The sequence below is a fragment of the Carlito syrichta genome, unplaced genomic scaffold, assembly GCF_000164805.1.
Source record: "Carlito syrichta isolate Samal-C Ts95f unplaced genomic scaffold, Tarsius_syrichta-2.0.1 Scaffold311768, whole genome shotgun sequence".
Classification (NCBI taxonomy): domain Eukaryota; kingdom Metazoa; phylum Chordata; class Mammalia; order Primates; family Tarsiidae; genus Carlito; species Carlito syrichta.
This window is the reverse complement of record NW_007255864.1, coordinates 239,066-265,600: the sequence shown is the minus strand read 5'-3', so window position 1 is coordinate 265,600 and position 26,535 is coordinate 239,066. Positions and strand designations below refer to the sequence as shown.

The following is a 26,535-nucleotide window of genomic DNA, read 5'->3' as shown; positions in this document are numbered from 1 at the left end:
CATTTGGAATACAATGCCACATTAAAGAAACTGGAGTTTATTCTATAGAAAAAGCCAAGAGAGGATAGTGAGATAATCAGATCTGCATTGAGGAAGGAAGTCTGGGAGTGATGTGAAGCACGGGTTGGAAAAGATAGATGGGCCCCAAAGCAGAGACAGAGAGACCTGTGGGAAAGGCAAAGGCGCCCTAACTGTGACAAAGACCACAGAGGAACTTATGAAAGCATTCCAGGCAAAAGTTCAAGACTTGGCACTGCTTTTTTACACCATCCTCTCTACACTTTTTTCAACAAATATTGAGTGATCACATTCTAAGGCAGTGGCTTAGATGCTAGAGATGCAGCAGAAAACAGGAAAAATTCTTGCCCTCACAGAGCTTATATTCGAGTGGGGAGAGAAAGACAATAAATAGACAAGCACACAGTACATCACATACTGATAAGTACTGCGGAAGAAAAACAAAACAAGGAGAACATAACAGATTGCCACAAGAAGGACACAAAAGATTATAACATCTGGCACTATGGCCGACAGGTGCTCTAAGGACCCTGCCCTTACAAAACAGCTGCATACTATGTAAGAAACAAACCAGGCATGGGAGCTGTACCTGTAGTTCCAGCTACTCAGAAGACTGGAGCTGGAGGATGGCGTGAACCCAGAAGTTCGGGGTCAGCCTGGCAACACAGCAAGAGAAACTGTCTCTTAAAAAGAGGATGGTGGGGCGGGGGTGGCAGCAGCGGCACACACTTTTCCTACTGCTCAAAACTGTTTCTGAACTCATCCATTTGGATGCCTTTTAGTGCTTCTGCCGGTCTTTGTTTCACCTCTTCCACATCAGCAAAATGTTTCCCTTTGAGGACATTTTCATCCCAGGAAACAAAAGTTGCGTGGGGTGAGATCATGTGAATAGGGAGGGTGGAGCATGGGGGTCATGCCATTTTTGGCCAAAAACTGCTCAACACTGAGCACAGTGTGGGCAGGTGAGCTTGTAAACCACCCATCAGGAAATGGGCAAGCGTGTTCAAAGAATCTAAGAAAAATTCACTGAAGCGCCATACAGCCTCTCCTAACAACACTACCTGGTCCACTGATGCTATGGGTTTCAAGAACACTCACCTAGTGGAGGAAACCTGGATTACAGGTGACAGAGTAAGACCTTGGCGCACAAAGAACAAACTTGTTAAGTTGATCACACAGTCAGTATTTTCAGCCTTTCTTTCTTACTAACAAAATATCTAAAGCTATAAATTACCCTTGTAAGTGCTACAGTAGCTGCATCCCACAGGTTTTGGTAGATAGTATTTTAATTATTTCAGTTCTGAGTGTTCTTAATTTCTTTACCTCTGAGTGATTTAGAAGCAATTAAGGAATCTCTAGAAGACTGGAGACACACACACATACACACACACACAAAACGGGAGGAAGAAAGGGAGGGAGAGAAGTTCAGTGGAACAAATCAAAAGAAGGTAGAAGTAAAAAGATCCAGACAAAGGCAGAAGCCCATGAACCAGAGGGAATTTATGAAGCCTCCGGGACAACTGGAGCAGGAGGAGAAAGCTGCAAATAATCCCACACTGTAAGTGATCTGAAGGACCCTACCACAGACCCAGTGGGGAGAAAGAGGCTTAGCAACCCTGTGTGAGAACCTGGTCACTGTTTTTTTTTTTTTTTTTGAGTTGGAGTCTCACTCTGTTGCCTAGGCTGGAGGGCAGTGGCATGCTCATGGCTATCGCAACCCTGACTTGATGGGTTCAGGCGATCCTTCTGCCTTAGCCTTCCAAATAACTGGAACTGCAGGCATGTGCCACCATGTCCGGCTAATTTTTTGATTTATTGTAGAGATGAGGTCTCACCAAGTTGCCCAGACTGGTCTCGAACCCATGAACTCAGGCAATCCTCTCACCTCTGCCTGCCAAAGTGCTGGGATTACAGGCGTGAGCCACTGCGTCTGGAGAGAACCTGGCAACTATTACCTGGAAATGGACACAAATAGACACAGGCAAGAAAATGGAACCTATAAACTGGTTCAAAATGAACTAGAAAACCTGAAGAAACCAAGAAGTGGCAAATACACGCAAACTGTTGTTAAAAACCTTCCTGAGAACTTACCAACCCAAGGTAACCTTACAGGCAAGTTCTCAAAATTCTCAATGAGCAGACTGTTTCAATATCAACCAAGCACTGTCAAGAAAAAGAGGGAACGCTCCAAGCATATTCTAGAAGGCCAGTATAATTTTGATAGCAAAACCAGACAAGCCATGAAGAAGAAAAATTTTAGGCCAACTCACTTCTGAGCGTAGATGCAAAAGCATCTAACAAATATTAGTCAACCAAATCCAAAACCAAAAACATGACAAAATACGAGATGGTAGCAAATGCAGCTTCATATATGAAGTGAAAATAGCTTACAAGCTGCTGAATGCGAGAAATGCAGGAAGCTGGTTTTAAATCATTCAGCTAACTCTGCCTAGAAGTTCTTACAGTCACACTATGTTGAAACAGAGAACATGGGCACCACAATGGGGTAAGAAAACCCAGACAGAGGGATGCTTTTTCTTCATTAGAGTCCCATTGATACATGTGAGCCCTATGGAAGCCCTAGGTGTGGGCTCTCGACGCAAAGTCTGAGATGAAGGCAGAGGTAGTGCTATTCTTGGGGGGTCGTAGCCTAGGAGCAACTTGGACAGTCGGAGAAAGGAACTCAGAACAGGCAGTACCCACAGAGGAGGCCCTGGAGTCAAGGGAAGACCTAGAACTGCAGAGGGGAGGCACTGTTAAATGTGCATCCCTTCACAGGGATGGCCTGTTTCCTTCAGAACGAGGAAATAGAGATAAATAAAATAAAAATGATGCTTCAGCCTTCAAAACACCAACAATAACAAAATAAATAATATAATCAGCATTAAAATGACTAACTTCTCAAAGCATTTCTTTCTTTTTCTTTTTGAGACATGTCTCGCTTTGCTGCCCAGGCTGGAGTGCAGTGACGAGATCACAGCTCAATGCAGCCTCGAACTTCTGGACTCAAGCGACCTTCTGCTTCAACCTTCCAAACAGGTAGGACTATAGCATGTGCCATCACATCTGGCTAATTTTTTTTGGTAGACACAGGGTCTGGCTACGTTGACCAGACTGTCAAAGCATTTTCATCACATCCATCATTTCATTTTTCTTAATGGAAGTATACTAGTCAAGTCTCAGAGTAACCCCATCCAATCTTCAAGATTCTAAGCTAATTGTGTTTACAGGTGTTATGCTTAATTTTCAAAAGACTAACTTTACCGGTAATTAACTTCAGTGAAAGTACACGCTTAAAAAAAAAGAAACTGTAGCTCACGCATACACACCCTTACCACACATAAACCTGAAGGATGAAGAAAGGATACCAAAATTGTTCTGACCTAGTTCCATCCCAATTAACACAGACTATGCTTTACTAAAACTCCTCTTCTTACTGTGAACACAAAATGCCAGCTGTGAAAGAAAGTGATACTGCTGGGTTTGCACACTTTGGTTACCATAGAAACAGCAGAAATGGCAGGAGAGGATGCCTCACATTTAAGTTATCGGCAATAAAATCAGATAGACAAATCAATGCCCAGGGTTCATTTTAGTTAAATTGTATTTCACAGGCAAAAGTCAGGGAAATAATGTGATAATACAATCACTCAGAAGCTATTCCTGAATATCTGCAATTTAGCAGAATTTAGCTAATGCTTGAATTTATATTCATGATACTTTACAAGTACTCCAGATTTGCTTTTTCCCTTTATAGAATCAATTTTTTCGCAGGGTTAAATTTATTTCAGTTAATTGGCAAATCACAAATAGAACAGTTTAAAGATATACAATCATTCTACTCCATTTGCTTTCTCCCCACCCCAGGACATTTGGAACAAAAATATGAAACCCACAATATGACCCTTATCAGTAGCAATAAAGAAGAAAGAAAAACACAAACACGATTGTCTGCAATCCTGAATAACAGGAACAAAGACAATAAGAGTAGCAACCAGACTAGTTTCTGAAACAATGAGCAGCGAGGCCTGATGCTTCACTTTCATTTAAGCACAGTGGGGGCACAACCTCCTCACATCTGACACAGAAGCACATTCCCAGGAGAAACCTCCAGTTTGGTTCTTTCCTCTCCTGTTCTTCACTGTTTACCCTAAACAAGTAAGTTTCTGTGTTGTAACAAATAGGGCAAAGAACTGCCCAAGAATAAAATCTACCCTTTTACTTTCTTTTTTTAAAGCAGTTATTTGCTAATTACATTAGTCTATTACAACCGTTTACCTTTTAAAACAACTTCATTGATCAGAAATGAAAAACTACAGAAACTCTGATCACTGTGACTGCAACTTCCTGGAGGGCAGAAAGGACAGTTCTGTTACCACTTTCAATATCTGATGAAATCTACACATTCTAGTTGTTTACTAAATATGTGTTAACTAAGTAAACAAATGAATAAACTAAGTTGCTACAGGCAAGGTGGGAAATCCCCAATTTGAAAAGAAGTTGAAAGCACTTATCCCAAAACATGCCCAGCTCACTTCTGAACATAGTCTTTTGAAAATTTGATTTTAGTTTATCCCAGGATTTGAAAACTCACCTACATGCTAATGACCCCCAAACCTCTGCCTCTAAGTCTCTAACCTTTCCTTTATCTTAGCTATGTCAACTGTATGTTGGCCATCTCCACAATCATGTCGAACTCAACTTGTCCAAAGACTTCTGCTTTGCCCAGTGATACCACAAAGTGTCTGTTGTTCTTGCCCTGATCCCATCCCCCACTCATGCTGCCTCCTCTGCCTGAAATGCTCTCACCTCCCAGCCCTCTTGATCCTACTCATTTCTACACATCTTCTTCAAGTCCTTGGTCCAAATGGTCCTAGAGAGCTCATCCCAGTTGTGCAGACACTCCTCCTGACTCTCAGCACCTACGCACAGCTGACCTTTGACTGCACCTCCTCATTTCTTTTGTAACCTTGTTGTTTCACGATTATCTGCACATCAAATCTCCCCCACCACGCACTCAATGAGGAAAAGGATTGTGTTTTAGTAATCCCTGTACTCCCAGTGTTTACCACAGCATCTGGTACATATCAGGAAGTCAAAATATGTTTGTAATGAGAATATTCAAAGTCTGTAAACTGGTGGTTCCCCCTACAGAAATCCAGTTACAGACACATAATCTAGTTAAAACTGACAGATAGGTTCCATAATTCCATTAGTGTCATACTTTAGGTACATTGTGGGCTAAATAGGTCTTTCTATTTCGAGAACCTAACCACTGTTCAAAACATTATTTCTAAGTGAAAATGACCCAGTTCGAAATATGTATTTACAGCTAAACGTAGGCTATCTGTAAATCAGGAGCAGCCTACAATATTAAATGTTGTGGTTAACTTCATCTTATCTTCAATTGGTCTAGTAATATCTGTAATACAACACCTATGTTCATCAAACTTTGGCATTTACAGTAAACAATGCCTGCCAACCCAGCACTACCAACAGTTAACAATGCACTAGGGAGGGTTACTGGCCTGAACAGCAGAGATAAGGTTTTCTTTTCTCTAACAAGAACCAATAAAAAGCAATCATTATAAAAAGCCCAATGCAAGACACACACACATATCTAGAAGGCTATTTACCTAACTGACTTCAAGGTCATTAAGAGCATAATCAAGGTGGCAGGAATGATGCTACACAGGAACTCAGGTGTGCTCCTGTTCAAAACGACTAACTAGTTAAGCCACCATCAGAGAGGCAGCACCAGCAGAGTTATTTTCTATTGACATCTGGAACACCCACATCCAAATGGATTACTTTTCAGTTTTATTATCATGAGAAATTAGGAATGTCAGTCCAGGTGTGGTGATTCAAGCCTGTAATCCCAGCACTCTGGAAGGCCAAGGTGACAGTTTTAACCACTGATTGCCTGAGCCCAGAGGTTTAAGACCAGCCTGGGCAACTTAGTGAGACCCTGTCTCTATAATAAATCAAAAAATCAGCCAGGCATGGTAGCATGCTCCTGTAGTTCCAGCTACTTGGAAGGCTGAGGTGGAAGGATCGCCTGAGCCCAGCAGGTCGAGGCTGCGGTGGCCATGAGGGTGCCACTGCACTCCAGGCTGGGCAACAGAGCGAGACTCCAACTCAAAAAAAAAAAAAGAATGTCAGAGACAGAAATGATCATACTGAGTCCTCTTGTTTTACTGATGAAGAAACAGAGGCCCAGAGAGGTAAGAGATGTAAAACCTTGACTAAGTCGACTAAGAGATTTAAAACCTCGACTCTGTACGGACAGCAGCTGATCCAGACTGGAACCCAATTCTCTCAGGTGGCATACCAGGCCTCAGAGTAGTCAGAGCACAAGCACATGGGAAAAATGAACAGTACTCAACTGATTTATGACCCTCACTCTAGAAGACTTCTACTCAGATGTGTGCTGGTTGAGAATACAATCTACAAAGTAACCATCATATGAACATCAGTCTTTGCATGCAAGATGTACCCTTGTCCTTGATAAGGCTATGTTGCCAGTCTAACCAAATGGTGGTAGTAATTACCCAGGTATACATTTATCAAAATTCATCAATTTGTAATTAAATGAGTGTACCTTATGTATATAAATTCCACTTCAATAAAATTAATAACTAGCACACCTGAATTGACTCTTTAGTTTTAACCACAAGCTTCAAAGTGCTGGTGCTCGTGTCTGTAGCCTCGGTTCCTAACCAGTTCCTGCAATTGCCATCAATGGAGACTACACCTTGATTATACCCTCTTAGCGACCTTGAAGTTAGTTTGATAAACAGCTTTCTAAAACTTGTGTTTGTCAGTACAGTTCCTAAAACTTTATGTTAAAGTCTGGGATCATCAAACTACCCTGTCCCTCAGCTAAACCTTAAGGAACCTCAGATATCACTGTGAGTCCAATCACAGCCCCAATAAAGCTAGCCCTCTTGGACGTTGTAATTCAAGCTGACAGTTGTGTAGAACTCTGGAGGAAGTTCCAGGTACTAGGCTGTGGGTACAGATGGTGAAGAAACTTATCATGTCAGAAAAAGGCTCAGCCCATGTCCAGAAAACACTATCACCTTCTCACATGTGTGAGGTGTGTGCCACAGTATCCAGAACACTGCAAGAACCACCACGTCTGATGGCCTCAGGTAGAGATAGCAAAACAGGAGTCTGGTATGTGGATGGCATCACTGCCATTAAAGGCCCCCAGACTGCAGACATACACAGCTGAGTGACAGACCATCAAGGACACTGCGCTAAGGAACTTGTAAAGAACCAAGGTCACCAGCAGGGCCTCTAGTATGATTCTTCAGCATGGAAAGATTTGTAATTGTCCAAAATCACCTAAAATTGCGGGTCAGAGATATCCAAGAGAAATTAGAATGCTTAAGTCATATTAAAATTAATACTACTTTCTGCCATAACTCTCTTTAATTAGGATGTTAGCTTAATAAATCAAATAGCTGGGCTCGGTGGCTCAGCCTGTAATCCTGTGCTTTGGGAGGCTGAGGTGAGTGAATTGCCTGAGCCCGTGGGTTCGAGACCCGCCTGGGCAACTTGGCGAGACTTCATTTCCACAATAATCAAAAAATTAGTCAGGCGTGATAGCGCATGCCTGTAGTTCCAGCTACTTGGAAGGTTGAGGCGGAAGGATCACTGGAGCCCAGCAGGTCCAGGCTGCAGTGGCCGGGAGTGGCCACTACACTCCAGTCTGGGCGACCGAGTGAGACTCCAACTCCATAATATAACAAAACAAAACAAAAATAAATAAAATAAAGGCTGGGTGCAGTGGCTCACACCTGTAATCCCAGCACTTTGGGAAGCTGAAGCAGGAGGATCACTTGAATCCACGGATTTGAGACCAGTCTGGGAAACATGGTGAGACCTCATCTCTACAAAAAAAAAATCAAAAAATTAGCTGGGAGTAATGGTGCATGCCTGCAGTCCCAGTTACTCAGGAGGCTAGGTGGGAGTTGAGGTTGAGATCAGCTGTGATCATGCCACTGCACTCCAACCCAGGCAACAGAGTGAGATCCCAACTTCAATAAATAAATAAATAAATAAATAAAAACAAAGAAACAAAAAATAAGTAACAGAGAAAGGCATTTGACTGGCATGGAGTTGTTACCTACAAAGCCTCTCTTAGTAATTTTGCATTCAAGAGGGCAGAATGAAGCTGGGTGAGATGGCTCAAGCCTGTAATGCCAGCACTTTGGAAGGAGATGAGAGAACTGCCTATGCAGGGGTTCAAGACCACCCTGGGCATTTTGGCAAGACCCTGTCTCTACAATAAATCAAAAAAATTAGCCACACGTGCTAGCACGTGCCTGTAATCCCAGTCACTTGGCAGGTTGTGGCTGAAGGATCGCCTGAGTTCAGCAGGTTGAGGCTATAGTGTGTCACTGTACTCCATGCTAGGTGATGGAGTGGGACTCCAATGCAAAAAAAAAAGGAAGAACGAATGTAAGCTTGAAGCACTTGCTAATTGTGATCTCATTTAATCAAGCTTTTTAAAAACTTTCATAGTTTTAAATATGAAGACTTGGCAAAAATATTTGTAATACTTAAATATCAGCAGGATGAAACACAGCCTACTTTTTAAACACCAAGTGACGTGTTTCACATACTTACACTGGATCTGTACTTTGTAAAGCAAAGTGGCTAGAAGAGTACCAGGCTCAAGAGTTCTGGGGAAGAAAGAGGGCTACAAAAAGGGTCTCTTGGGATTACTGATGGGATCAAGAAAGAATGTACAGAAGCGTCTACAGAAGGGAAATTAGTAGAAATTCAGGAACTCTGGATTTAAAACCGAGGGTCAACAACCATATAAATTACTACCATTACCCCCCATTTTACAGATGAGTAAGCTGAGGCTTAAGGAACAAGATTAGCTATCTTAGAGATAAATGTTTTCAGCTTCCATCATAAGAATAAGTAAGATTAAACTCCATAGCAATATTGAAATGCCTGCAAAATGCTGGTAAGATGGTTACAGTAAGATTTTAAGGATTTTGTCCTATCAGGCCCTTTTTAGCAGAGACTAAATTAAAGCCCTGTTGTATCTCCTTGTCAGATACTTTATGAAGAGAAGCTGTGCTGCACACAGAGACTTCTGAGCACTTCTTTTTAATCAGACTTTCAGAAAGATTCACAGTACAGCATTTTTCTTCCAGCTGAGTGAAAACAGAAGGCCGTCCCTGATTTTCATATACACCGCATCAGGCTTTCCCACAGTGATGTCTTTAAACACTCTCCTTAGCTAACGATCCTTTTCATGCTTCCCCACAATATTCTTTTAGTGCCTCTTGGCTGGCTGTTACAACTCAGCAGAATTATCAACCTTGGAAAAAATGTTTTTACCATAATTTAAATATTTCTTCATGTATTTGCCCCTGCTTTTCACAAATGAGTGAAATACAGAAATAAGAAAGCACTAGTACTAGTGATAAGCATAGGTCTCAGACTGCACAAAAGGATGCAAATATCAGCTATGTTTACAGGAATAATTCTGGACCTCAGTTGAGCATGCCTTCTGAACTTAAGGAGATTAAACCTGCAGTCTAATAACAGGAGAAAGAGAGGAGGGAGAGGAGAGAAAGGGAAATTGAGGAACATATTCTGAATTCTGAAAATAAATGACTGAAGAACATATGTAAAGGGGAGAGATAATTAGTACATTATAATTATTTTTTAGCTCTTTAGAACCAGAACTGCCCCCAAACTCTATCATCTGTGTAACTTTTACACATGGAAAAATTGTCTATGAAAGACAAGGACTTTTACATTGTCTTTACTGCATTTCTTCTAAATACAAAGGACAATAACAGGATTCAAATATCATTTAATTTTTGTTTTGTTTTGTTTTGTTTTGTTTTAGAGACAGGGTCTCACTATGCTACCCATGCTGGAGACCAACTCCTGGGCTCAAGGGACCCTCTCAAGTAGCTGGGACCACAGGTGCGTGTCATAGTGCCCAGCCCCAAATATCATTTAAAAGCTTCTGAGATTTCATGACAGGCAGCTTCGGATATTGTATCCAATCCTTCCCACCTCCTAGTGTACAGACTGTTAAAACTCCTCTCCTCAAGCATGGACTCTGCCTACTGTCTTGCTTCAAATGAAAAATTCAACAAAATTAATGGACTGTCTCTTCCATGACTTAGTTATGAAAGACTAACTTTCATCTTGTTAATACACATATTCTCTCTTTGTCATTGTGATGAAAGAAACTGCTATGCCGTGAGAGTCTCCGTGGAGAGATCCCAGGGGACTTCCACCCATCACTCATAAGGAAATGAAGCCTGCCGGCACCCAAAGGAATCAGTGTGGGGTTTCTTCCCAGTTGAGCCTTTAAATGACCTTAACCTTTTAAGAGACCTTGACACAAAGGACCACATAAGCCACAACGGATTCATGAACACAGAGGCCGTGAAATAATAAAGGTTGCCTTAAGTCACTAAGCTTTGGGTTAATCTGTTACACAGCAATAGATAACACAGACAGACTTAAAATATACATAAACAATCTAGAATCCTGCTGAAAATCTAGTAACTATTCTGCCTGAATAAGCAGATATCATAAGAAAGAAAGAAAAAACTACAGTTTGATGTCAATCAGTATGATAAAGTAACCAGAGTCATGTAATATATAGATGATTCTCAACTTACAATGGATCAACTTCACAATGTGTCAACTTTACAAGGGTGTAAGAGCAATATGCATTCATAAAGACCCTCAACCTACAATGGGGTTACTTTTGGATAAACCCATCATACTCATAACTTAAAAATGTACTTGACCTATAATATTTTCAACTTATGATGGGTTTATTGGGACGTTACCCCCTCATAAATTGAAAATATCTGTACTTTCCTCTGTAGCTAGAAGACCTATTGCATCATTTTCTTTTCTATTTCATTTATTTATTATTTATTTTAGAGACTGGGTCTCGCCATGTTGTGCAGACTGAACTGCAATGGCTATTCATGGATGCAAACACAGCACACTACAGCCCTCAAACTCTCGGAGTCAAGTGATCCTCCCACTTTAGCCTCCGGAGAAGCTGGGACCATAGGTATGCGCTGCTGTGCCCAGATTACAGCACTTTCTTTAATCAACTGAAATCATGTCTGAGTCCAAGTATTAGAAAGGCTTTTTTGTTATTATTACTATTCTAGGCGACCTCTAATAGAACAAGTTAGTTTTTAGATCCATAACAGAAGTGATTTTTTTAACAATCCAAAAATGTTCAGTATATGTTAATTAACAACACATCCCAAAAGATTCCTAGATACAAATTATTTTCTCTCTCAAGTGGATCTTACATTTCCATATACTGTACCATGTTGGCGGGCTATATAGTTATTTCTGCCTATAGACTTCAAAAGATTGCAAATTCATGCACTAATCTGAAAGATAATTATTATTCAAAGCCCAGTTAGAGTTTGGGGATGGAACCTCCACAAATATTTTTTAAAAGGCAGTGCTAGGGCTGGGGCCCTGGAGCACTCACTCAGTAATGATCTAGTGCCTACCAGGTACTGGGTTCTGGGATAAGAAAGTGAAAAGAGAGTCTAAATAATAGTTCAGCTTATGCCACCAATCCAGCAGCAATACTCTGGAACTAAGGACCATAAATTCACTTAGTAATATCATCATGTAGCCAGTATTTCTCTATCCTTGCTAAAGAATAATGTGAAATTGACTGCTGCTTTGCTGAAATTTCGTTCAAGTATTTTATGAGCAAACAATATGCCGAGGCTACGACCACAAAAATTAGTGAGATATGAACCTTGCTCTCAAGAAGCTCATAATTATGAAAAAGAGATCAACTATATCTTGGCATTCTTCCAGTATACCACAATAGTAATCCCATAAAAATGAGTCATCTTATATTTCATCTTCTTACTCTTAGTTATATCCTGCTGCAAAATTAAAATACATCTTTTCTCCTTTGGTGTTTACAAGTTCCAAATATTTATAGACTTATGTCTCTACTTCACTGTCTCTCAGCCAAGATGAATATATTTAGCTCTCTTTCCCCTTTCCTTTTAAAGCAATTCCTCAATTTAAGGGTTTTTCTTTTCTGGTGACTTTATTTAAATTCTCTATTTCTGTATTAAATTCTAGGATCCAAATGACATAATTAAAATACTGTTCCAGATATAAAATCAATCATAATGAAAAACACCAACTTTTTTGATGATGTAATACTTCCACGTGTGATGGCCAAAACACCAGCTTTTATTTACTTTTGCTTTTGTTTTTGGTTACATTATTAGTGAAAATTCATATTCACTCTATAACACATTTAATTGTATGAATTTTCTGACTTCCTCGCTTCAAATGAAAATTTAGAGATGGTAAGCACTCTGAAACTGTTGTGACTGACAGTGTAAAGCCAGAGTTCTTATATCAATAGGAAATTAAACATTAAAGGAAAAAAAAAAGTCATTGACTGAAACAGCAACTCTATTCTTTTTTTTTTTTTGAGTTGGAGTTTCACTCTATTGGCTAGGCTGGAGGGCAGTAGCACCCTCACGGCCACTGCAACCTCGACCTGCTGGGTTCCGGCGATCCTTTTGCCTCAGCCTTCCAAGTAGCTGGAACTAAAGGCATGAGCCACCACGCTCGGTTAATTTTTTAATTTATTGTAGAGGTGAGGTGTCGCCAAGTTGCCCAGGTGGGTCTCGAATCTGCGAGCTCAGGCAATCCTCTCACCTCAGCCTCCCAAAGTGCTGGGATTATAGGCGTGAGCCACTGTGCCTGGCTAGCAACTCCACTTTTAAAAAATACTTTTTCACTGGGCTCGGTGGCTCATCCTGTAATCCTGCACTTTGGGAGGCCGAGGTGAGTGAATTGCCTGAGCCCGCGGGTTCGAGACCCGCCTGGGCAACTTGGCAAGACCTCATCTCTACAATAAATCAAAAACGTAGCCGGGCGTGGTAGCGCACGCCTGTAATTCCAGCTTCTTGGAAGGCTGAGGCGGAAGGATCACCGGAGCCCAGCAGGTAGAGGCTGCAGTGGCTGGGAGCGGCCACTGCACTCCAGTCTGGGCGACAGAGTGAGACTCCAACTCAAAAAACAAACAAACAAACAAAGCTTTTTCAAGAGGATGTCTCTATCCTCTTCCTTTTAACACCATATTAACATTTGATATACTTTATATTTCTGTATCTACCACAGGATTTATCTACCAAGAAAGCATACAATTTAAATCTACCACTCCTGAAAGTACTTGGGCAAAACCATGACAATATGGCACAGGACCAGGACTCTGAAGAGAATTGAGAAGGTTGTCACAGACTAGCTTCCTGTTGGTTTAGAGTTTCAAATCTTATCAGAGAGACTTACTTGAAGGGTGGAGGCATTCAGAAAACATGTGGGTCAAATATAAGCCACTGCTATTGTATCAGAACCATGCTCAGAACACACTTTCCACACTGTGTTCATGCTATGAGTGAAGTAATAAAAATCAGTGGTGGCTTCTTGGGGCGGTGGGGGGATTCACTCTCTTGGTCATGAACTTTCAGTACTTAAAACAAAAAGACCCAGAACTCTCTAGCCTGATGTTGAGGCCCTGTCTCAAGCAGGCTCCACCCCACATCTTTCTAGTCTTACCTCACTCACACTACCCCAATTCAGCTTGTCCACACTTGAGCCAGGCAGACCACACACCCTTTCGGAGAGAACCCAAAAACTCTCTTACCGCAGAATAGTTAAATCCAGCACTCCCCTAGGTTGCCTTAACTCCCCAAATCTCTCTTGAATTCTGCCTGTCCTTCAGGGTCCAGCTCGAATGCCACCTGCCCTCCAAAGCTTTCAGAGCCTGGACTCTTCTGACCTGGACTAGTAGCTGGTCTATGCCTCTCCCAGAATGACAGTCATGCTCCATCCTGCCCATCTTAACGCAGAATCATTCATGTGTGTGTCATATTCCTTCTCTCAGCTTATAAGCTTCTTGAGAAGGTCTCTGATACAGTCACACCTGTACTGTTCCCATCCCTCCAAGATTTACACACACAAGAAAATAATACATGTTCATTAAGGACAGTGTGTTAAAATACTGATCCCCAAAATCCCTCAATAATATTCTCACTGACATTTATTCACTGAGGAAAGATTTCCTCAGCACCTATCATGTACAGGGTAGTGGGATACAAGAGTCAGACACAGACCCTGCTCTCTCAAGAAGCTTCCAGGCTAGAAGATGATCAAAGGAAACTCCATAAATGACTGTAATACCAATAAATGATGTCATAGGATAAAATGAAGTATAATAGGAACCAGTATTAAGGAGAGATTACCTCCAAGCAAAAATGGATGTGAGGGCAAGGTATTTTTGTTTGTTTGTTTTTGTTTTTTTTTAAGTCTGGGTCTCACTCTGTCACCCAGGCTAGAGTACAATGGCAAGATCACAGCTCACTACAGCCTCGATCTCCTGGGCTCAGGTTATCCTTCCACCTCAGTCTCACAAGTAGCTGGGACCACAAGTGTGTGCCACCACATCTGGCTAATTTTTCTATTTTTTGTAGAGAAGAGGTCTCACTATGTTTCCCAGGCTGGTCTCAAACCCCTGGGCTCAAGTGATTCTCCCACCTCAGATCCCAAAGTACTGATATTACAGGTGTGAGCCACCAGGCCCAGTTAATTTTACTATTTTTTGTAAAGAGGAAATCTCCCTATATTGCCCTGGCTGGTTTCAAACTCCTGGGCTCAAGCAATTCTCCCACCTTGGCTCTCAAAGTCCTGGTATTACAGATGTGAGCCACCACACCCAGCCAAGGGTAAGTTTTAACATTTGTGCTGGGGCCTGAAAGACAGGTAGTATTTGACTATGTAGAGACAGAGGTAAGGAGTTTTAAGACAGGAAAAATAAAGGCCAATGAGGCAGGGAACAGAACAGTCAACAGTTCACTAATAAAGTACATGTGAAAGATGACTGGGATAAAGACAAATTTTAGAGGCAGTGGAGCTGTATCATGTAAGACTCTGAAAGCCAAACAAGGAACTAGAGCTTTAGTCTGTAAGCAATGAGGAACTATTTCAAAGTTCTTGAGCAGGAGCTGAATAATTAGTCAGAAGGTCTAAAACAGACTGGGGGAAAGAGATTGTTGACGAGACAAGTTAAGAGGCTAGGCCCATAACATAAGACATAATAGCCGGGCTTGGTGGCTCAGCCTGTAATCCCACGCCTTTGGGAGCCCGCGGGTTCGAGACCCGCCTGGGCGGCAAGACCTCATCTCTACAATAAATCAAAAAACATCAGCCGGGTGTGGTAGCGCATGCCTGTAATTCCGGTTACTTGAAAGGCTGAGGCGGAAGGATCGCCGGAGCCCAGCAGATCGAGGCTACAGTGGCCAGAAGCGGCCACTGCACTCCAGTCTGGGTGACAGAGTGAGACTCCAACTCAAAAAAAAAAAAAAGAGAGAGAGATAATAAAGGTCGGTCTAGGGATGAGGCACCAGAGATGAAAGCGATGAATGGAAGAGATATTTTATTTGTGTTTTTGTTTTGTTTTGTGTTGTTTGAGTCAGAATCTCACTCTGTCACCCAGGCTGGAGGGCAGTGGCACACTCACGGCTACCCCAGCATCGACCTGCTGGGCTCTGGCGATCCTTCCACCTCAGTCTTTCAAGTAGCCAGAACTACAGGTGCACACTACTATGCCTGGCTAATTTTTTTATTTATTGTAGAGATGAGGTCTCGCCCAGTTGCCTGGGCTGGTCTCAAACCCGGGCCTCAGGCAATCCACTCGCCTTGGCCTCCCAAAGTGCTGAGATTACAGGCTGAGCCACCGAGTCCAGTCCCAATTTTTATATTTATTGTAGAGACGAGGTCCTGCCAAGTTGCCCAGGCTGGTCTCCAGCCCCTGAGCTCAGGCAATCCTCTCACCTCCACCTCCCAGAATGCTGGAATTACAGGCGTGAGCCACCACATGCAAAGAAGGATCTGCAAAGAGGTAAAAGCAGTTTCTAGGCTTGGAAGAGGATGGTGCTACAACCAAAACAGAAGATATTAAAGCAGCAGCAAGTCTGGATGGGAGAACACTGAGTCCCGGGCACAGTGAATTTTAGTATCAGTGGACATTCACATGTAATATCATGAATAAAATGTGTTAAATGACGCTGTTTAGAACAAAATCTACAATTTTGTGAAACAAGAGAAAAGAGCCCAAATTAATTGGTCTTCAGTAAAAGACTCTGATCAATGATTCAAACAAGAACATAATCTCAGAAATATAACTTGAACAGATTACATTAAGTACACACAGCAGATTAAAATTTAAAAACCCGTTTATAAAGGAAGTCTTCTTATGATCTAGAACAATCTTATCTCCCAAGAATCATCTTAAAACATGCTGATTCATGGCTAATAGTAAAGTGATACGTAGAAGTCTTGAAGAACCTTACAGCAAAAAATCACCGGTGTAATGCTTCTGTTACAATGGTAAATGCATCTCTTTTGGTCACTATCACTTGGCCCCAACTGAACCACAGTGCCACAGCAAGAGGTGGTCAGGTCAGATGACAAGCCTGACTGACAGGATGCCACTGGATACTCACTAGATTTCCTTATGTTTTCATTCCTTTCTATAATAAACACTTATCAGCTAGTAAGATGAAATCTACTTAGATGTATCCCCAACATATTCCTAGAATTCTCAAGGTCTAAGAAATAAATGATGAAATCACTTTGTGGAGGTAGGGGCAAGATAAAACCCCCACTGATAAATTGAGGGTAAACGAGGACCACAGCTATTCTGTAACCTTATCTTCTGAACACACAAAAAATCGCATCCACATAAACTAAAATGACAACTATGTGAAGATATCTAGCATATAATTTGATATTAATAAATGTTTGTTAAATTAATTCTGAATAAAAAGTGAAATCAAACATTTGAATTGTGGCTAATTTGCCTAATCAGTATATTCCACCTGCTAAATTTATTCATGTATTTATTGTTAATACTGATAGCATTATTTTTACCAGATGTAATGTCATTATTTCAGTTTAGATCTTAAGAGGAAAAAAATGAGAACTTAGTCTTCAATTATGTTTTTACTAATGATAAGCAATGTGAACAAACTGAATTAAGACGTACTTGTTTCACATGTGACTACGCCACTAAAATTATACAGCAAGCATTTGTTAAAAATCACACTGACATTTTACAGCTACTCATAAATATAACGGAATATATACACTAAATGTTAATAATGGTGTCTTTTGATTGTAGGTTTAGAAGTGACCTTCTTTTTTATTTCCTTCTTTTTCACTTATGCGTGTTTCAAAAATTTTCTATAATTAATTATACTTTATAATAAGTGTATGAAAAAGAGATCTTTTTTTTTAAAGAGAAGGAAAAAAACATACTGATGAGTTAAAAAAACATACTTACCAAGTCTCTGTGAAGCACCCAATTTGCATGGAGGTAATGGATACCATCAAGAATCTGGTAAAGTAAAGATTTAACCATAGATCTTGGCAACTGCATGGGCTTTTTATTTGCTTTTGATGCACGGTGAAACTTAATAATATGCTAAAAGTGAAAAAGTAAAAAATACTATAATATATTGTCTTTGCTAATATCTATGCCAATAAAACACAATCAAGACCATAATAAATACTCTATATTTTAAAATTACGTACTAAAGGCCAACAAGGACACACAGAAAAATAACAAAGTCAACCAAAACTGAATCTATTTTACGGGTGAATGTGACCGTGCTGACGTGGGGTTATAATGACTAGATTTACTGACACTATTAAGATTTTCATTAATAGGAGTAAAAGGTAAAGAGGGTTGATATTTAAACACTACCTAAGAATAGTATTATATTCTCTACTAACAGAATGAAAGATAAAAAAAAGAAAAAAAAAAACTATATCCTTACTATTCTATAAAAAGTCAACGCTTTCCAGGTAACACCATTGACTGTGTATATTTGCACGTTTGAATTATTGGGAATTTCCACCTTCTTTTGGCACAGAATTAATTAGGATATACTCCCAGGAGTCAATACTGACTAGGAAATCACTAGAAAGGAAGAGGGAGAGAAAAATGGGGAATTCGATTCCGCAGAAATCGACACAACTGAGGCCAGGCGTGGTGGCTCAAGCCTGTAATCCTAGCACTTTGGGAGGTCAAGGTGAGAGGACTGCCTGAGCCCACAGGTTTGAGACCAGCTTGGGCAACTTGGCGAGACCTCATCTCTGCAATAAATCAAAAAGTCAGCCGGGCATGGTGGCGTGCACCTGCTACTTGGAAGGCTGAGGTGGAAAGATCGCCTAACCTCAGGCTGCAGTGACTGTGAGCAGCGTGCCACTGCACTCCAGCTTGGACGACAGAGTGAGACTCCAACAAAAAAAAGAAAAAAAGAAAAGAAAAGATACAACTGGATTATCATATTCAAATTGTTACAGCCACATGTTATATTGTGGGTTATAAAAACATAGTAATGAAAGGGAAGAAATGTTCCTTTTCCCATCCTCAATTCCACCTCCATCCCCACCTACCCTGGGCTCTGTCCAAAAACATGCCAAAATGGTCACTGAGAGCAATCAAAAAACCCTATGTAAATAATACTGGTGAAGTTGTCAACAGCGCTCCACTAACTTTAAAATGACCAAATGGGGCCAGGAACAGTGGGTAGTTCAGGCCTGTAATCCCAGCACTTTGGGAGGTGGAAGGGAGAAAATTGCCCGAGTCCAGGGGTCCGAGATCTGGCTGGGCAACTTGGTGAGATATCATCTCTACAATAAATCAGAAAATTAGCCAGCCATGGTGGTACATGTCTGTGGTTACAGCTACTTGGAAGGCTGAGGTGGAAGGATTGCCAGAGCCCTGCAGGGTAAGGCTGCAGTGGCCATGAGTGTGCCACTGCACTCCAGCCTGGACAACAGAGTGAGACGCTAACTCAAAAAATTAGCCAGGTGTGGTGGCACACGCCTGTAGCTCTAGTACTTTGGGAAGCAGATGCGAGAGGATTGCCTGAGGCCAGGGGTTTGAGACCAGCCTGGATAACTTGGTGAGACCTCATCTCTACAAAAACTGTATAAATAACTGTATAAATAGTTTAATAATTTTACATACCATTTGGTCTTTTTTTTTTGAGTCAGAGTGTCACTCTATCACCCAGGCTAGACTTGAACCCCCAGGCTCAGGGAATCCTCGCGCCTTAGCCTCCCAAAGTACTGGGATTACAGGCTGAGCCTACCACTCCTGGCCAACTTTCTCAGTTTTCATAAATTGTTCAAAAACATTCACTTGATTTAAAAACAAAATAGAAAATTAGAGTTTATGCTGTAACAGTGATTTCCAATGGAAATATAATGGGAGCCACATACATAACTTTCAACTTTTTAATAGTCATATCAGAAAAAAAACAGGTAAAAATCAGTGTGTGCACCATATTGAACAGTACAGTCTACAGGCTTTGCCTAGTCCGGGGCACTCCCTCTTCTTCCAGCATGTCACTGACGGTCAAAGTGAAGTTCATACACTGTCAAGTAAACCTTGGGAGACACAGAGGACATAAAAAGGAATGGAGAAAAATGGGGAAACTCAATTTTTGTGTATATTCATGAAAAGAATTGAGAAAATCACACTGGAGGTTCTTGTCAATATCTGTTGTAATAGCATTTAAACTCTGAAAGTTCCTTTAAGACCTGCATCTGTTAAAGTGATTCCTAAACAGATGTATAATTTATATAAATTTTAAAAAAACCCATCATACTGAATTAAAATTTAATTATCCATAGTTTGAACTTACAGCCAAATTTGAATTTTATTACTTTTAGTAGTTTCTCATAAAATGTTTAAATGTTCTGGTTCCTAACTTTAAAATTTAGAAATTCAAATTCGCCGGGCTCGGTGGCTCAGCCTGTAATCCCGCGCCTTTGGGAGGCTGAGGTGAGTGGATTGCCTGAGCCCGCGGGTTCGAGACCCGCCTGGGCAGCGAGACCTCATCTCTACAAAAAATCAGCTGGGCGTGGTAGTGCATGCCTGTAATTCCGGCTACTCAGAAGGCTGAGGTGGAAGGATCGCCGGAGCCCAGCAGGTCGAGGCTGCGGTGGCCGGGAGTGGCCACTGCACTCCAGTCTGGGCGACAGAGTGAGACTCCAACTCAAAAAAAAAAAAAAAGAAATTCAAATTCTTTGCTTCTTTCTTATATTGATAAAACAAAGTCACACATCTACCTCTACTTGGTAGAGCCTGTTTTAAATGTTAAAATGCTGCAAGAGGCTGACCTTGACTTGGAAAGAGAAACCATTCACAAGTATATACCTGGTTAAATCTGAACCTCCTGTGACTGTCACACAAGAAAGTAATTTTCATGTATATATTAGTAATCTGCCATTAATTACTTGCATAAAATTCTTGTCACCCACTCATTAAAATGTTCTGAAGTGAAATTTCTAAATATTACAAGAACTGTCTTCTCAGAAAAATGTTAGTTCACTGCTCAAACTATGTAAACTCAGCATTTATTTTTACTGTATTTATTCTGAACTGTGGCTGACAGAGTAGGTTGTCCCCTCCGTGCATGAGCAAAACTTACTGCACACACACATGCTCCAAGCCTGTGTAAAATCATGCAGAAAACACAGCGAGGTGACACTTACCCACAAGTCATGCTCTGCATAGTCAAACAGCAGCCACACCTTCCTGTCACTGTGAGAAAGGAATACCTTCTGCAGCGCGATCACATTGGGGTGCTTCAACTCTCGTAAAAGCTGAATGCAAGAGAAAGAGGGGTCAGCAAAATAAAATGAAAAAGAAAAATACTGCCCCAAATACCACTCCTCAGAGATAAGCTCCTTGACATCTGGTGCATAGCTTTCCAATTCTTATCCTATGCGTATGTATATTTTGCTTTACTCTGTTTTACTTTCTTTCTTGCCAGGGACTACAAGTAGGAACGTATTTTCTAAACAGGATCATTTTGAATGGCAAAATGTGAAACAGTAAACAAAAGTACTATCATCTCTCTAAAGAATTAGTTATATTCTGGCACATACATATATTTTTTACAAGAGGATCAGTTCCTTGGGAGGCAGGAAGCATGTGTTAATACTGCTATCTCCACCCTAACACAGTAGTAGTGCTCAAGAAGTACTTTTCAAAAGATCAAAAGGCATTTAACAACTCCTACACTGAGCCGTGCCCAGAGCGTGTATGAGGTTTTCCTGAAAACTAGTGAGTGTGGGAATGACTCTAATGCCCATTTATAAAAACTAGAGTAGAGAACAGGTCCTGTAAGTAGAAAAAGAAATAGGCCTTCCCAAAGTCGAAGCTTTAATTTGGACTTGGACAACCTGGGAGAAAGCAGACTAGAGCAGTGAGTGAAGACTTAGCACGTGGCATGTAACAGACAGTTGCTTGATAAAATATTTAGCAATACTGACATTACGGCTCAAGGTAAAAGCCTCATAAATACACCTGCCTCGGGCTGTCCTTAACTAGGGTTCAGATTTAATAGGTGGAGAGAAACAGATTCAATGTGATAAATATTTTTAGTATCCTTTCAATGTAAAGCTCTGTGGAAGATACAAAAAGAGAAAGGGAGGAAAACTATACTGAATACCTTCTATGTGCAAGATGATTATATACAAATGCTTTTCTCTCATTTAATCCTTATAACAATCCTACGATGCACAAAGAACTCGAGGTTCAGTATGATAAAAATAACTTGGTCAAAGTGCAACAGCTAGAAAGAAAAGGGGCCGGACTTAAATAGATCGGTCTGATTCTGAAGTCCCATGCTTTTTCAACCACAGCTAAGGAGTCCTTGTCTTCAATTCCCACAATGCAGTAGGGAAGACAGACACATAAACAGATCAATGAGGCAGAGAAAAATCAACTGCTTACACTTGTAATAACATTACCAACTTTAAACGAGTGAGGTGTACCTTGAGCACCTGAGTTGGAATCACGTAAAAATCACCTGAGCTCCATCCCTCGGAGGTTTATAGACCACATCCCAGGTTCCTATTTCTTGACTGTTTTTGCCTGCAGATTCCCTCGTCCCTCAGTTTCCTCATTTTGGCTCTGCATCTCAGCTTTTTCTACTCTTCTGCACCTTGACAATGCTGCCTGAAAGTGCTCTTCCAGCTGTAACCTGGCATGATTCTGGGGTACGACTCCCTGGACTCTGCCTCCAGCCCACATGCCCTAGAACACAACTATGGAGTTGAGAGCTAGGGTGGGCTGGACTGCCGCTTGCCGGCCTTCGACTTTCTCCAACCTGTCTCAGGGTTCCCTCAAGTATTTCGTCTTGGGTCCTGGTGGGAAGGGAAGAGCTGGGAGGCAAGTGACAAGGAAAGACACAGTAGTCCTATTCCCGGTGCCAGGCCACCAGCGGCTATCTCTGTCACTACTGCTAAGAAATATAAAGTAGCCCTGCTTTTACACACGCATGATCCTAGTTAATGATGAAGTCAAAGAAGGTTCCCATTTGGAGAGATGTGAGCTCTATCAAGAGTGAGTTACTTCAGAACACACTGGGCTCTGTGACTCTGTCAAATATTTTTAAGTGCCCCAGTGCCATGCCAGGCTTAAAGTACTTAAACCCTAGTAAGAGGCCTTGCCCCAGGTACACCGGCTATCTCCCTCTTTCTGACTCCCTGATGTTGACGAACTTGAGAAAGTTTGCCTTTGTCAGATTTCTACCAAGATACATTCCCTGTGCAGCCTGCAGGGGACTGGAAGGCAAAATGCCACTGCCACCTCTGAACAAGGCTCTTGAGACATCCCATGCTGGCTCGGCCCCTGATCCCCAGACTTCAGTTGTCTGGGAGCGGGGATGCCACAAGCAGCAATATTTAACACCTCTGAAAACAATCTTCCCTGCAATTACAAGTTGTTGATCCCATGTTAAAATGAATTCACTTTAAGTCCCATGTTAAAAGATTATTTTGACTAGATAATACATTTACATGGTTCAAAAATCAAAAGTTTACATCAAGGATAAATACTGACATGTCTCACAACTGGTCCTATCTGCCGCCCTCTTGGTAAAAATGTTTATGAGCTGTTTATCCTTGTAATGTTTCTTTATGCAAATAAAAGCAAATATGAATATATATGTTTATCCTCCTTTATTTACACCAAAGACAGCATAAATATACTCACTGTTCTGCACCTTACTTTTTAAAAAACACGTTTAATCTCAGAAATCGCTCAACATCAATACAGCATCAACATATAGAAATCTTTCTGGTCCTGTTACAGCTGCATGGCGTTTCTAGATCACATTTTAATTGTGGTAAGGCAGACGTAACATAAATATACCATCTTCAGTTATTTTTAAGTATACCATTCAGTGGGATTAAGAATAATCACCATCACCACTACACATTTCCAGAACTTTTTCATCATCCCAAACTGAAAATTTATACCATTAAACAATATCTCCCTGTCCCTTCCCCCAGCCCCCAATAACCACTAATCTACTTCATATCTCCCTCAATTTGACCAGTCTAGGTGTGCACCTCATATAAGTGAAAGAAAAGAATAACAGTATTTGCCCTTTTGTGTCTGGCTTTTCTGACATAACACAATGTCTTCAATGTTCATCCATGTTGTGGCATGTATGATAATTTCACTCCTGTGTAAGACTGGATAACATTCCATTGCGTGTATATACCACATTTTGTTTATCCATTTGTCCCTTGATAAATACTTAGGTTGTTTAGCTATGAATAATGCTGCCTTGAACACTGATGTACAAATAAGTGTTTTAATCTGTTTTCAATTCTTCTGTATCTACACCCGGAAGTGGAATGGCTAGATCCCATGGTAATTCTTTAAAACCCTTTGCACTCGGAGACATCTTGCGGATCACCCACCAGCAAGTCAACCGCACTTTTTTACAAAATAGTGAAAAACCAATCACTTCGTATTACATAGTATAGTGTTGGAACCAATTACTTTATTGTAATGATATTTGACTTATAATGGAACTTGTTTCTGACAAAAAAAATCAAAATTTTATATCTTATATTTTTCTAATGTGTGGTAACAAGTGAAACAGTCATTGACATGCAGTGCAGGTTCATTGATTCATGTAGTTCAATAGTAATTTGTTTGATGTCTTCCACCTGGGACATTCAAGTTTTACAATGTCCCCTCTGAGGGAAATGCAAAGGGTTAATTTTTTGAGAAACCACCATATAAATCACCTTAAAAATATGATCTACAGATGGTCATTTCAATACTTCATAGATATCACATTTTTTACAGACCGAAGGTCTGCAGCAACCTTGTATCAAGCAAGTCTATTAGTGCCATTTTTTCCAACAGCATGCATTTACTTCATGTTATTGTGCCACATTTTGGTAATTCTTATTTTAAGCTTTTTCACTATTATTGTGTCTGTTATACTGATCTGTGATCAGTAATCTTTGATGTGACTATTGCCTATTGTAATTATTTTGAAGTGTCACAAGTTGCAACCATATAAGACAGAGAACTAAATCAGTAAAGGTTGTTCTGACTGCTCCAGTCACTAGCTGTGTCTTTCCCCAACTCCCATTTTTCTTCTATTTAAAAAAATTTTTTTTTTGAGTTAGAGTCTCACTCTGTCACCCAGACAAGAGGGCAGTGGCACATTCACAGCCACCCCAGTGTCGACCTGATGAGCTCCAGTGATCCTTCTACCGCAGTCTTCCAAATAGCCAGAACTACAGGAATACCTGTGGGCTCAGGCAATCTACTCACCTCGGCCTCCCAAAGTGCTGGGACAACAGGCTGAGTCACCGAGCCTGGCCACCACCTCCCATCTTTATACCTCTCCCCAAGTCTCCCTACTCCCTGAAACTAATAACCCTACAATGGCCTCTAAGAGTTCAAGTGAAAGGGAGTCTCACACATCTCTCACATTAAATCAAAGGCTAGAAATGATCACACTTAGTGAGGAAGGCACATCAAAAGCCAAAATAGATTGAAAGTTAGGCTTCTTGTACCAGTTAGCCAAGTTGTGAATGCAAATTTAAAAAAAATTTTTTTTTGAGTTGAAGTCTCACTCTATCACCCAGGCTGGAGCACAGTGGCATGTTCCTGGACACTGCAGCCTCTACTTGCTGGGCTCAGGTGATCCTTCCATCTCAGTCTTCCAAGTAGCTGGAACTACAGGCACGTGCCACCACGCCTGGCTAATTTTTTGATTTATTGTAGATAACAGGTCTCGTCAAGTTGCCCAGGCTGGTCTCGAACGCTTGGGCTCAGGCAATCCTCTCACCTCGGCCTCCCAAAGTGCTAGGACTATAGGTGTGAGCCACCGCACCCGGCCCAGATAAAATTTCTTAAAATTGAAAGTGCTACTCCAGTGAACACAAGGATGACAAGAAAGCAAATCATGTCATATTGCTGATATGAAGAAAGTTTGAGTAATCTGGAGAAAAGATCAAAACAGCAACATTTATTTTAGACAAAACCTAATCCAGAGCAAGGCCCTAACTCTATTTAATTCTATGAAGGTTGAGAAGGGTGAGGAAGCTGCAGAAGAAAAGGTTGAAGTTCACAGAGGTTAGAGGAATAAAGCAGCAAGTGCTGGCGGAGAAGTTGTCAGTTATCCAGAAAACCTAGTTAAGATCCTCAATGAAGGTGACTGTACTGAATGACAGACTCTCAGTGTAGACAAAAGAGGGCTTCCTTTTTTTCCCTAGACATCTAGGGCTTCCATAGCTAGAGAGCAGAAGTCAATGCCTGGTTTCAAAGCTTCGAAGGATTCTCTTATTAGGGACTAAGGCAGCTACTGACCTGACGTTGAAGTCAAGGTTTATTTACCATTCTAAAAAAATTATAGGTCCCATAAGAATAAAGCTAAATCTACTCTGCCTGTGCTATGTAAATGGAAAAACAAAGCATGGATGACAGCGTATCTGCTGACAGCATGATTTACTGAATATTTTAAGCCCACTGTTGAGACCTATTACTCAGAAAAAAGAAATTCCTTTCAAAAAATTCCTGCTTATTGACAATGCCCCTGGTCATCCCAAGACTCTGAGGGAGATATACAAGGAGATTGATGTTGCCTTCATGGCGCTACCACAAAGCCCATTCTGCAACCATGTTTCAAGGAGTGATTTTGGCTTCTAAATCTTTTTTTTTTGAGTTGGAGTCTCACTCTGTCGCCCAGACTAGAGTGCAGTGGTCACTGCAGCCTCGACCTGCTGGGCTCCGGCGATCCTTCCACCTCAGCCTTCCGAGTAGCCGGAATTACAGGCATGTGCTACTACGCTGGGCTAATTTTTGATTTATTGCAGAGATGAGGTCTCACCAAGTTGCCCAGATGGGTCTTGAACCCGTGGGCTCAGGCAATCCACTCACCTCGGCCTCCTAAGGCGTGGGATTACAGGCTGAGTCACCAAGCCTGGCTGGTTTCTAAATCTTATTGCTTAAGAAATACATTTTGGCCGGGCTCGTTGGCTCAGCCTGTAATCCCAGCACTTTAGGAGGCCAAGGCAAGTGAATTGCCTGAGCCCGCGGGTTCGAGACCCGCC

The 26,535-nt window shown here is 41.2% G+C and overlaps 1 protein-coding gene across 1 annotated transcript in view; it reads right to left on the bottom strand.

Annotated features, from left to right (window-relative positions):
• CDK19 (cyclin dependent kinase 19) overlaps positions 1–26,535 on the bottom strand; it is a 127,104-nt gene that overhangs the window by 30,005 nt on the left and 70,564 nt on the right. The window contains exon 3 of the mRNA XM_021718055.1: positions 20,656–20,766. Coding sequence (XP_021573730.1) covers positions 20,656–20,766 — 111 coding nt within the window. The remainder of the gene's footprint in view (positions 1–20,655; positions 20,767–26,535) is intronic.